Source organism: Zalophus californianus, chromosome 16 (genome assembly GCF_009762305.2).
Source record: "Zalophus californianus isolate mZalCal1 chromosome 16, mZalCal1.pri.v2, whole genome shotgun sequence".
NCBI lineage: Eukaryota > Metazoa > Chordata > Mammalia > Carnivora > Otariidae > Zalophus > Zalophus californianus.
This window is the reverse complement of record NC_045610.1, coordinates 26,181,489-26,193,643: the sequence shown is the minus strand read 5'-3', so window position 1 is coordinate 26,193,643 and position 12,155 is coordinate 26,181,489. Positions and strand designations below refer to the sequence as shown.

The 12,155-nt window shown below is 35.8% G+C and overlaps 1 protein-coding gene across 2 annotated transcripts in view; it reads left to right on the top strand.

The window, feature by feature from the left end:
- The window catches only part of BRIP1 (BRCA1 interacting protein C-terminal helicase 1), a 177,247-nt gene that overhangs the window by 116,723 nt on the left and 48,369 nt on the right, over positions 1 to 12,155 (top strand). For both annotated transcript variants that reach the window (XM_027568558.2, XM_027568557.2), the window contains exons 15-16: positions 8,779 to 8,938; positions 10,162 to 10,283. In XM_027568558.2, coding sequence (XP_027424359.1) covers positions 8,779 to 8,938; positions 10,162 to 10,283 — 282 coding nt within the window. The remainder of the gene's footprint in view (positions 1 to 8,778; positions 8,939 to 10,161; positions 10,284 to 12,155) is intronic.

Sequence of the window (12,155 nt, the reverse complement as noted above, 5' to 3'; positions counted from 1 at the left end):
TGGAGTTTATTTTGTTCCTTTTTATCTACCCATATTGAAAAAAAAAACAGTCTTTTATGGACTGGCTTTGTAGGTACAGATTCTGGGGACCTCCAAAACCTTTCCTGTGGATGTGTCTTCTCTAGACTCCTATGTGTAAATTCCTAATTCGAGGGATTTTCCAATTTTTTTTTTAAGAGTTCGTAATCACTTGCTCCCTCTGGTTTTTGTCTGTGGTACTATAGGTTCTCTGGAGTGCTATAAGCCATCTAGCTCTCTTTTGTTTTCAGCAGCTCGCAGGCCTTTAGAGTATGTCAGATCCCATCAACTCTCTGAGTCAGGCAAGACAGAAACCAGTCCCTCAGTCAGTGCCAAGCTGGAATGTTGTTCACTCTTCTCCCCATCCAGGGTAGAGACCACCAAGCTATATTGGTTTGTCTGCTATACCACTAGTCCTCTGTAGTACCAAGCTACCTAGCTGTCTTTTGTTCTCAGTGGCCCCCTGGCATCTAGGGTATGCTGGGTCTGTCAGTGCTCTGAGACAGGTGATACAGAAACCACCAGTCCTTCAGGCAGCTTCCTGAAAAAGTACAACATTGGATACACAGTCCAACAGTTTCCTTTCCCTGGAGAAATTGGGAGTTGGGGATTTTCTCCCCCTAATTAAGACCTGAGCCAGGGGGAAAGACTACGGTGAGTGAATGCATTCTAGTCTTAACTTTATCCTTTGTGCTCAGTAGCCCCCATTTCAGCACCATTTCCTGTCAGTGCTTAGATTTAGGCAAGACAGAAACCAGTCCCCTAGGTACGTCCCCAAATAGTCTGTAGATTGGACATATGTTTCAGTCTTCTCTTTCCCTCCTCAGGGAAAAGCCAGGGGTTGGAAATTTTCCCTGAGTCATACCATGCTGAGCTGGGGAGAGGGACTAAGGCAAGTGGTGCCACGAATTTTCCTGCCTTCTATGCAGCTGGTTTCATACTCATCTAGGGACAGGAGCCTCTTAACTGTTTTCCAGATTTCTCACAAAAGTAATTGCTCCATGTATTGTTGGTGAATCAGTGTTTCCATGAGGGAAAGGAGGGTTTGCTGATGCACACTTACTGAATTTTTAAAGTGGAGATGTGAGTGGATGATGTGGTAAAATTAGTGTTTTGAAGATACTCTGTGGCTGAAATGTAAAGATGTAAGAGTGATAGATGAGAAACAGGGAATCCAGTTAGGAGATTATTGGAGTAGTTTTTCAAGAGATTTTAATAGCTTGGACTGGGGTGGTGGCTTTGGATATGGAAAGACAGTTGGAAGACCAAAAGTTAAGGGTTGGTAATAGATTGTACATGGGCAGTGAGGGGGAGAGGGAATTGTTAAGGATAACTCAGTGTTCTAGCAAAGGCAACTCAGTGAATGATGATATCCTTTATTGAAATAACAAACACTAGAATGTTATAAATTTGGTCTCATATGAGACATTTCAGGTGCCTTTAGATATCTAACTGGTGAATTTGACTAGGCTTACAAATATAGCACATAAAGGAGCAAACTGAGCTGTAGATACAAATTTTGGAGTTTCAGGCCATATTTATTCTGCATCTTTAGGAATATAATGTTCTCTATTTAGAATGTTAAATGCCACGAAGGCAGGTATCTTTTCTATGATGTTCCCTGCTTTATCCTTAGATTTTTTGATGTTTCTGGCACTTTGTATGAGCTAAATATGTTTATTATTGTTTTACTATCTCCACCCTCCATCCCCACTGCCCTGATATTACTAAAAACATTCAAAAGAAATACACCCTACTCCATTTTCACAATCATTATGTAATATTTCATATTTACATAAGAGCACATGTAATATATATGTGAGTTATGAAGTATTAATATTAATAAACCAATATTAATAAACTAATAAAATGAAAACATCAAAACTGTCACTTAAGAACCAAATATTACTTTTAAAGCTACGTGGATGGTGTTAATTATTGTCCTGGAGTCATTCATTTTTTTAAAAAATTTACCATATGCATACATATTCCCTAATACATATATATTCCTAACAATGTTACTTGCTTTTGCTTTTTTTTTTTGAGTTTTTTAAAATGCCATGATATATCATTTTTTGCCATTTGCTTTTTTCAATAATCCATGGTAGAAGTTATTTTTATTGCTTATCATAATCCATTGTATGAATATGAGACAATTGACATATTACCTTTAGTAAATATTTTTGGTTATTTCTAGTCTTTTTATGTTCTGCTATTTAAATAATGCTGCTATTGACATTTTTGTAGAAATTGAGACGCTGATTTAAAATTTATACAGAAAAGAGGGATGCCTGGGTGGCTCAGTTGGTTAAGCAGCTGCCTTCAGCTCAGGTCATGATCTCAGAGGGTCCTGGGATCAAGTCCCGCATCAGGCTCCTTGCTCAGCAGGGAGGCTGCTTCTCCCTTTGCCTGCCGCTCCCCCTGCTTGGCTCGCTCTCTCTCTCTCTCTCTTGCTCTGACAAATAAATAAAGTCTTTAAAAAAAATAAAATTTATACAGAAAAGACCTAGCATGGCCAAAATGTTTTTAAGTAATTCTTTTCCATTTTATTTCCCTCTTGAACCTAGAAATTGTTCCCCAAAAAATTGGAAAATATTTTTCCTATTTCTGTGTAAATCTTTTTTTGTTCTGGTATAGAAGGCCTTTCTGTTAATATTCATTCCCGTTGAATCTGTATGATTCCAAACTTAAAAAATTTATTGATATGTTTTTATGTATATTTTTCCGTATTTGGAAAGAATCATTATTTTCCATTCAACACCAAGTTCCCTACATATTAGAGCAAGGTTGATGATTTTTTTTTGTTTGAGAGAGGGAGTGAGCGAGCAGCAGAGGGGCAGATGGAGAGGGAGAGAGAAAATCTTGAGCTTCGTCCCACGACACTGAGATCATGACCTGAGCTGAAGTGACACACTTAACTGACTGAGCCACTCAGGCGCCCCTAGAGCAAGGTTGATGAACTTATAAACTCCAATCTTCTTTATCCTTACTAATTTTGTCCAATTTATCTATAGGTAGCTAAGAGAGGTACATCGAAATCCTCTGTAGTATTTAGGGAATTGATCAGTTTATCTTTGTATTTCTTGTCAGCTTTTCTTTTATATATTTTGAAACTATGTTTTATGCATAAAGATTCATGACTGTTACATCTTTTTAGTGGATGTACTTTTTAAGTATATGGAATATCTATCTGTTTCTTATAAAACTTTTTGCTTTGAAGTCTATTTTTTATGACTGTGATATACCTAATTGCTTTTGGTATATGCCTTGCATTTCTTTTTTTATAAGTTCATCTTCAAGATTTCTGTGTGGTTTGAGTGTCTCTATTGAACAACAACATATAATGATTATTTCTTTTTCTCTCCCCGCCTCTTGCCTCCCTCCCTACCTCTCTTCCTTTTTATTCAAACAATCTGAGTGTCTCAGTTTTAATAAATGAGTTAAATTCATTTGTATTTGCTTTAATTCTAGACATATTTTGACTTATTTTCTACCACCTTATTTTGGGCTTTCTTTTACCTCTTTTCCCCTTTTGTTTGTCTTACTCAATTGATACGTGTTTTTGTCCTTTTTCCCCCGTACTGGTTTGGAAGTTCTGTATCCCATTTATCATTTTCTCAATATAACATCTTTATTGTGATATAATTTGCATACAGCTCACTCATTTAAAGTGCAAATTCATTGGTTTTTATTTGATTCACAAAGTTCTGCAACTTTACTTGAACATTTTCATCACTCCATACCCATTAGAATCACTCCCCATCATTCGCCTACTTTCTCCCTTCCCCAGCCCTAGGCAACTTCTAATTTACTTTATCTCTCTAAGCATTAGCCTAATCTGGAACTTACATATAAATGGAGTTATGCAATATGTGGTCTTTTGTGTCCGACTTCTTTTACTTGGTATAATTGACCCTTAAAAAATGCACTAATCCCCTATGCAGTCAAAAGTCTGTGTGTGTGTAACTTTTGGCTCCCCCAAAACTTAACTACTGATAGCCTACTGTTGACCAGAAGCCTTATTGATAACATAAACAGTTGATTAACATGTATTTTGTATGTTATATGTATTATATACTGCATTCTTAACAATAAGCTAGAGAAAATCATAAGGAGAAAATACATACATGGTACTGTACTGTATTGAAAAAAGTCTGTTTATAAGTGGACCCACACAGTTAAAACCTGTGTTGCTCAAGGGTCAACTGTATATTGTTTTTGGGTTCATCCATGTTATAGCATGTATCAGTACTTGATTTTTATGACCAAATAATATTCCACTGCATGAATATACCATGTTTTACTTATCCATCAATCAATTGAAAGATATTTGGGTTGTTTCTACTTAGGGATATTATGAATAAGGCTGCTATGAACATTTATGTACAAGTTTTTGTATAGACATGTTTTCATTTCTCTTGGGTATTAGGAGTATAATTGCTGGGTCAAATGGTAGCTCTGTGTTTAACCTTTTAAAGAACTGTCTGACTTCTTTCCAAAGCACCTGCACCATTTTATATTTTCACTGCAGTGTATGAGAGTTCCAATTCTCTGTATTCTTACCAACACTTATTAAAAATAGATAAAACTGAAGAGCAAATTTTTTTCTTTTTTTCTAATTTCTGACTAAGAGCTCTCCTAGTTATGATCAATTATTTGTCTCTTATCTGCCTCAGTACCTGGGTAGCTCAGTTGTTAAGCAACCAACTCGATTTCAGTTCAGGTCTGTTCTCAGGTCATGAGTTCAAGCCCCGCGTTGGGCTCCACACCGGCATGGAGCCAGTAAATGAATGAATGAATGTTGGCCATGGAGCCTACTTATAAATGAATGAATGGTATGGTATGGCAATTTGGAAAGGCTGATAGGTGTCAAAGTGCAAAAATTTTTCTGGAAAAAATAGTTCAATAACTTCTTAGCTATGATTGGATAATTAAAATAATTCTTCCTTTTCAATTAAAGCAAATTTGAATGGTTTCTATTTGGGGAAAAAATTTTGTTCTAGTTATAAAATTTGCATTAACAATGAAGTTTTTCAGCTCTAATGCAAACCTAGGAAAAATTGCCTGTCTTTTAGTGTCCCACCTTTCTCCTTTTTGTTCTCTCCTGTTCTCTGAATTATAATCTTATATGTAAATATTATATACTAGCCATTCAGTTGTTTTTTTTTTTAAGATTTTATTTATCTATTTGTCAGAGAGAGAGCACAAGCAGGGGAAGCAGCAGGCAGAGGGAGAAGCAGGCTCCCCTCTGATCAAGGAGCCCAAAGCAAGACTTGATCCCAAGACCCTGGAATCATGACCTGAGCCAAAGGCAACCACTTAACTGAGCCACCCAAGCATCCCAACAATTCAGTTTTAAAAATTTAATAGAATTAAAGAGTTTTAGAGCTTAAAGTTCTTTCAGATATATCAACAAACTTTAACAGCCTTATTTTGCAGATTATTTTTTTTAATTTCTATTTTTTTGTTTTAATCTTTTTTATTCAGTAAAGATCATACACTTATTGAGTACAAATAGACATAAATTAGTACATTTGAATTCATTAGGGTTTATTGTGATTCTCATCACAATAATTATTGATCTTGGCTCATTTCTTTTTTTTTTGGTTGTTGCAGATAATTTTTTAAAGACCTATTAATATATAACAGTTTGTTTTGTATTTGCCATAAGAGTTGCCTGAAGTGATTGGTATAATGCATATTCTACTTTTTAATTGTAATAGTCATGATTTATTTACAAATCTGTGGCTATTTTCATTGTCCATAAGTTTTTGAAGTTCTTAGACTCTAAAACGTCAGTAGATAGACTGACTGAATTCTTTTCTATATAATGAGAATTTCTTTGAGGGTAAGTGTATGTTGAACCAATTTCTTTGTTATTTCTCAAACCTGCCTTCTTAAATAGATTTTATGGAATATATTTTGGAATGACCAACTTAATGATCTTCCTCAAGTAGTGAGAGGTATCCATCCAGATTTTTTTTTAAAGATTTCGTTTATTTATTTGAGAGAGAATGAGAGAGATCATGGGGGGGGCGGTCAGAGAGAGAAGCAGGCTCCCCACTGAGCAGGGAGCCCGATGCGGCACTCGATCCCGGGACTCCAGGATCCCATGACCTGAGCCGAAAGCAGTCGCTTAACCAACTGAGCCACCCAGGTGCCCCAAGATTTTAAATATTAAAAACATATTGTACTGGCAGTTGGTATTTCAAGATCAAGGAAACAAAGATGAAATGCTGTTTTCAGATGACAGAAAACAGTATATCATTGGATTAAATTGCATTAAGTATCAGCAATTGTGCAAATTCATGACACATTTTACCTGGTTTTACATCCTTAGGATATTTATATCTTCTTCTAAACTGCTTATTCAGTAGAAAAATTTAAAGAGATTAATATACTATTCTGAACATTGTCAACTTTATAATAGTCCTATCTTATCTCTGAATACTTGTTAGAAGGCTTTCATACTTCCTAGCACTGATGAGAGACTGTTTTTCAAAAAGCAAATTTTAATAGCCAACCTTGAGGCACTCAAAGTGAAAAAGACTTTAGATTAATGATGGCCCTACTTTTTTTCTTTTTAACCTAATAACATGGTGTTACAGAGAATTTTTCTTTTTATTGATCAGGGTACCTTGATCACTGTATAATACACAATGAGGTATTTTACCAATTAGTGATTTTCTTAATCTTTTACAGCTGCTGTAACAAAATACCACAGACTTTGTAGTTTATAAACAACAAAAATTTGTTTCTCACAGTGCTGGAGGCTGGAAGTCCCAAGATTAGGTTGGATGACAGCCCTCTTCCTGGTTAGTAGGCAGGGTCTTCTGGCTGTGTCTCATATGGTGGAAGGAGCAAGGTGGCTCTGTGGGACCCCTTTTATAAGGGCACTCATCTCATTCATGAAAGCTCCATGCTCATGACCGAATCACCTCCCAAAGGGCCCATTTCATAATACCATCATCTTTGGGGATTAGGAGTTCAACATATGAGTTTTGAGGGAGCGCAAACATTTACACCATAGCTGTGATAAAAATTTTATCTTATGATCTTAATTAAGTTTATTTCTAAAAAAGGTGAGGGTGATGGGGCGCCTGGGTGGCTCAGTTGGTTAAGTGTGGGACTCTTGATTTCTGCTCCGGTCACGGTCTCAGGGTCCTGGGATCAGCCCCTGTCCAGCTCTGAGCTCAGCAGGGAGTCTCCTCTCCCTCTCTCTTCTGCCTTTCCCCCACCCTTGTGTGTGCATTCTCTCTTTCAAATAAATAAAATCTTTATTAAAAAATCAGATAAGGTTGAAATTCTGAGGAAATAAACCATCTTACAAAAATTAGTTTCTGTTCTCTATAGAGAATTTGGGGTAACGTCCTGTTGCTTGCCTACATTATAATAACTGGTCCACATTGCACAGAACTCTGCATGGAACAAGTGGGTAAAACAGGTCAATTTAAATCATAATAATCTCTAGTACTGGCTTTTGTCCTTTTATTTCAGTTCTTATGTTAATTGTTAACTTCTTTCTTTGCATTTACTATTTGATTTTCTAGCTTCTTAAAAAATGCTTCATTCAATTTCATGTTTTTAAAATAAATATATCTTAAACTCTTAAGTATCTATTTGTTGCCTTTACTGAATCCCCTACTTTGCATTGTGGGTGCTTTTCTTACCATTCATATCTAAAGATTTCATGAATTCTACTGCGTTTTTTCTCTTTTAGCTATATGTTCTTTGTTTTTTCTAGTTTTATTGAGATGTAATTGACATGAAACCCACATGTTCTTTAAGAATATAATCTTCAGTGTGGAGTTTGTTTGCTGGTTTTTTTTTTACCCCACTAACTTTGTATTGTTTTTTAATCTAAAGTTATGTTGTTGTTAGGATATGTGGTTAATCTGATATTCTTTGAAATTTGTTGAAAATCCTTTTATAATCCAGCACATGGTTATTTTTGTAAATGTTCTCTTGTGCTTCTATATTTTCTACTTGTTAGCTCCCTGAGTCTCTGTTTATATATGTATTTGATTCAGTTTTATCAGTGATGATCAAATTTTTAAATGGCTTAGCTGCCTATAGACTAGGTAAAATGGTCTTAAAGAATCTTCGATAAAGAATCTTTAGTTGGGGTGCCCGGGTGGCTCAGTCAGTTAAGTGTCCGACTCTTGATCTCAGCTCAGGTCTTGATCTCAGGGTTGTGAGTTCAAGCCCTGCATTGGGCTCCACTCTGGGCATGGAGCCTACTTAAAAAAAAAAAAAAAAAAAAAAAAGTAAAGAATCTTTAGGTGAGGATATTAAGGAATTTCACTTTAGGTTTAAGGAGACAACTTAAAATTTATCAACTTTGACAGAAGTCACTTTTTTCTGCTTTTGAAACCCCAAGATAGCGATCACAGGAGTCGTAGCAGCCCCAGTGGCAGCCGTAGTGTTAGCAGTACTGGAAATGCTAACAGCAGCAGCGGCGGTTCGCTTTTATGGAGCTCTTACTATCTGCCAGGCATCATGCAGAGCTATCTAAATCGGTTAATGAATTTAACCCAGTAACGACTCTGTGACATATTCTTATTTTTCTCCACTTGATCTTAGCCAAAAGGCCGAGAAGCGATCTTGTTTTTCTCATTTTATAGATGAGAAAAGTAAAATGCAGAAAGGTTAATTTGCTTGCCATAGTCACATTGTCGTCACATTCTCTTTCAACAAACCAAGGTAAGTTTGGTTCATTTGGACACATAACAAGTTCATTTTTTTCTTTCTCCTTTTCAGTTATTAGAAAAGTTAAAAGAACGTTGGCTCTACACTGGTTTATGGCATAATCTAGAGTTGGTGAAGACAGTCATCGTAGAACCTCAGGGAGGAGAAAAAACTGATTTTGATGAATTACTGCAGGTGTACTATGATGCAATCAAGTACAAAGGAGAGAAAGGTAAATGGAAGTTATCTGATGGTCAATGAAAAAATTTTTATAAAGTAAGAAGTTGGTGCTGTCAGAATTTTGTTTATGTTATCTTTTTAAATGAATTGCACTTGAGAGAAAAATTATACTTTATAATCTGGATGTAAAGAAAATAAGTTGAAGAAATTCTTTTATTTGGAGCTGTTCTCCTATGAATATTTTCATTTGGAGATGCCAGTTCAACTTTAACATAAACAGCATATATTCAGGTAAGGAAGACGTTTAGTATAGTCTTCCTTATACTACCTAAAATGTTTTGTGAAAGAGGGTGGATGGAGTATGCACAAATATCTTCCTTACTAGCCAGATGAACCCTACATTTTGATGCAAATAATGTACTTTATGCTTACATTCTATTACGTAAGGTAAATTTGAGTTTTCAAAACACAGCTAAAATCTCAATTTCAAATTTAGAGAATGTCCATCAAAAGTTTGACAGGAAGAGCTAATAGTAATAACTTACGAACAGTGTACCGTCTTAAAGATGCTATAACGTAATTGTCAATATTGTCTGTATGATAGGATTATACACAGTGTTCTGTATGTTTTAAATATTTTCCAATATAATATTGATTCAATATGATATATAGTACAAACTAGAATTGTTTAAATCATTCTAAGAACTTTACATTCTGGTGGTAAAAGTAGTGATTGCAATTTCACTTTTTTAAAGATAAAACAGTTGGTGCACAATTGCTTAGTTCATCTGTACGTAAATAATACTCTGATGTGGCTTTTCTGTATTTTAAGTTATCTGGGAGATACACAGTTTGTAAATTGGTTTGGTACCACAGAAATGTAATTTTTTGTCTGTTTTAAAACTTTATCTCGCCATAGTTTTTTATTTTGATTCTTTTAAATTTGCTATGATTACTTAATTAGATCTTTTCAAAATGACAACAATAACCAGTTTCAGGGAATTTTGGGTGTGCTTTTTAAAATCTTTATTTTTGGGGGTGCCTGGGTGGCTCAGTCGTTAAGCGTCTGCCTTCGGCTCAGGTCATGATTCCAGGGTCCTGGGATTGAGTCCCACATCGGGCTCCTTGCTCAGCGGGAAGCCTGCTTCTCCCTCTCCCACTCCCCCTGTTTGTGTTCCTGCTCTCGCTATGTCTCTCTCTGTCAAATAACTAAATAAAATCTTTAAAAAAATAAAATAAAATAAAAAATAAAATCTTTATTTTTTATTGTTTAAGATGGAGCCCTCTTGGTAGCAGTTTGTCGTGGTAAAGTGAGCGAGGGCCTGGATTTCTCAGATGACAATGCCCGTGCTGTCATAACAATAGGGATTCCTTTTCCAAACGTGAAAGATCTACAGGTAGGCCATCAAAGCCTTAAGTTTTGTTTATCACAGAAGTTGTTGATTTTAAGTTTTTATTTAAATTCCAGTTAGTTAACGTACAGTGTAATATTAGTTTCAGGTGCTGAAGTTCTTGATCATTATGTAAAGTTAATCATGTTTTTTTGTTTGTTTGTTTGTTTCTTTTTTGGTATCCTTAGATATTTTAATGCTTTGGTGACTCAGAATGAATGAGAAAGTTTTCGTAGACGTCGATTATTTTATTTTTAACTTATATTGTCTTTTGCTCAATAAGAGTGATTTTCAAAGTGATCCAAGACCAGGAGTATCAGTATCACCTGGGAACTTGATAGAAATATACATTTAACAGGCTCCATCCAGACCAACTGAATCAGAAACTATGGAGGTGGAACCCAGCAATTTGTGCTTTATCAAGCTCTTAGCCATAGACTTACAAAGGTCCCCCAGAGAATTCTAGACTTCTAGGGCTCTTTCTCTATTTCCTTTCTCTCAATACCATACCCTGCCCTGCTGATTTCCGTGATTTTAGCTGCTCCAAAATCTGATCTCTTGCACCTCAGCTCAGCGGGACCACCATACTTCAGTGTTCTAGATACAGTTGTCAGGAAATTATACATAGGAAAAGAGCTGAGAATCATGGGGTTCATCTAATGGATTTCCCTTATCTCTGAGATTATGGTTTTATGCTGCCTGATATCTACTCCGTGAAAATAGTTGCTTTATCACACTTAGTGCAGTTTTACATTTACTTACAGTGGGAGAGATATTCCCAAACTAGTTATTCTATGTTGGCCAAAAACAGGAGTTTTGCTTCATTATCACTGATTATTTACTAAACATTATATTTGAAAAATTATCTGTAGCAATAATTTGAAGCCTAAGGTGATGTTATTTTTCATCAGGAAGGATTTTCTTTTACTTCCTACTGGAATTTGAAGGTGCCAGCAATCTGAGACCAAGACTTTAGGTTTTCTGGCCATTTAGCTGACTAGTTAGATCCTTCCCCCTAGGATACAACCTGTTAGGGTCTCATACCAGAGCAAGAATTCTTTCCCTAGGCAGTTATTTATTGTTAATACTTTAGTAGACACTGTGAATTATGTAATATTAACAGTAATAAGTAGTATTTCTCTGGTTAGCTCCTACTCTTCCCTAAGCTCTAGATCTCTTAAAAATTTCTGAAAGTCCTCAGGAGGTATCTAATCCTTTCAGCCTGCACTAACTTTGGTGGCTTCCACTACCTTTCTTCAGCCCACTAAGGGCTCCCATTGAGAGTGCTGATGACCATACCCAGTGCTCCTATTCTAAAATGGTTAATACTGCCTCTCACTACAGCTACTGATGAAATAGTTGACATCTACTCAAGAAAACTGTTATGTTCACTATCAGTAGCTTTTGTTGCCACATTCCACTGAAGCTGAGGGCTGCTGCTGATACTGCTATTGGCCATATTACTGTCTCTCGTTGATGTCTTATCATTTTACCATGGTCCTATATCATTGCACTAATGCTCCTTTGTTAGAGTGGAGAGAATCCCTTTTCCCTCTTTGTACCACACATTCTCCCAGTGTCTTAAATATATATTTTTTTCCCTAGAACTAGCTCTTTCAATTTATGCTTATATCTTCTCTTTTTCTTGGACCTATATATGAGTCCTTGAGGACCACAGAATATGATAACTTCTTGGCTAATAGTATGTTGTACTAAATATTATACTCACAAAATAGCAAGGCCTGAAAAGATTCATTCACATAAAACTCATACTAGTGATTATGCCTGAGAAGAGAAAGGAATGATATTGGGGGTGGTTATCAAATGGGACTTTAACTTTTTCTATAATATTTGTTGTTTTAGTAGAAAACAAATTTT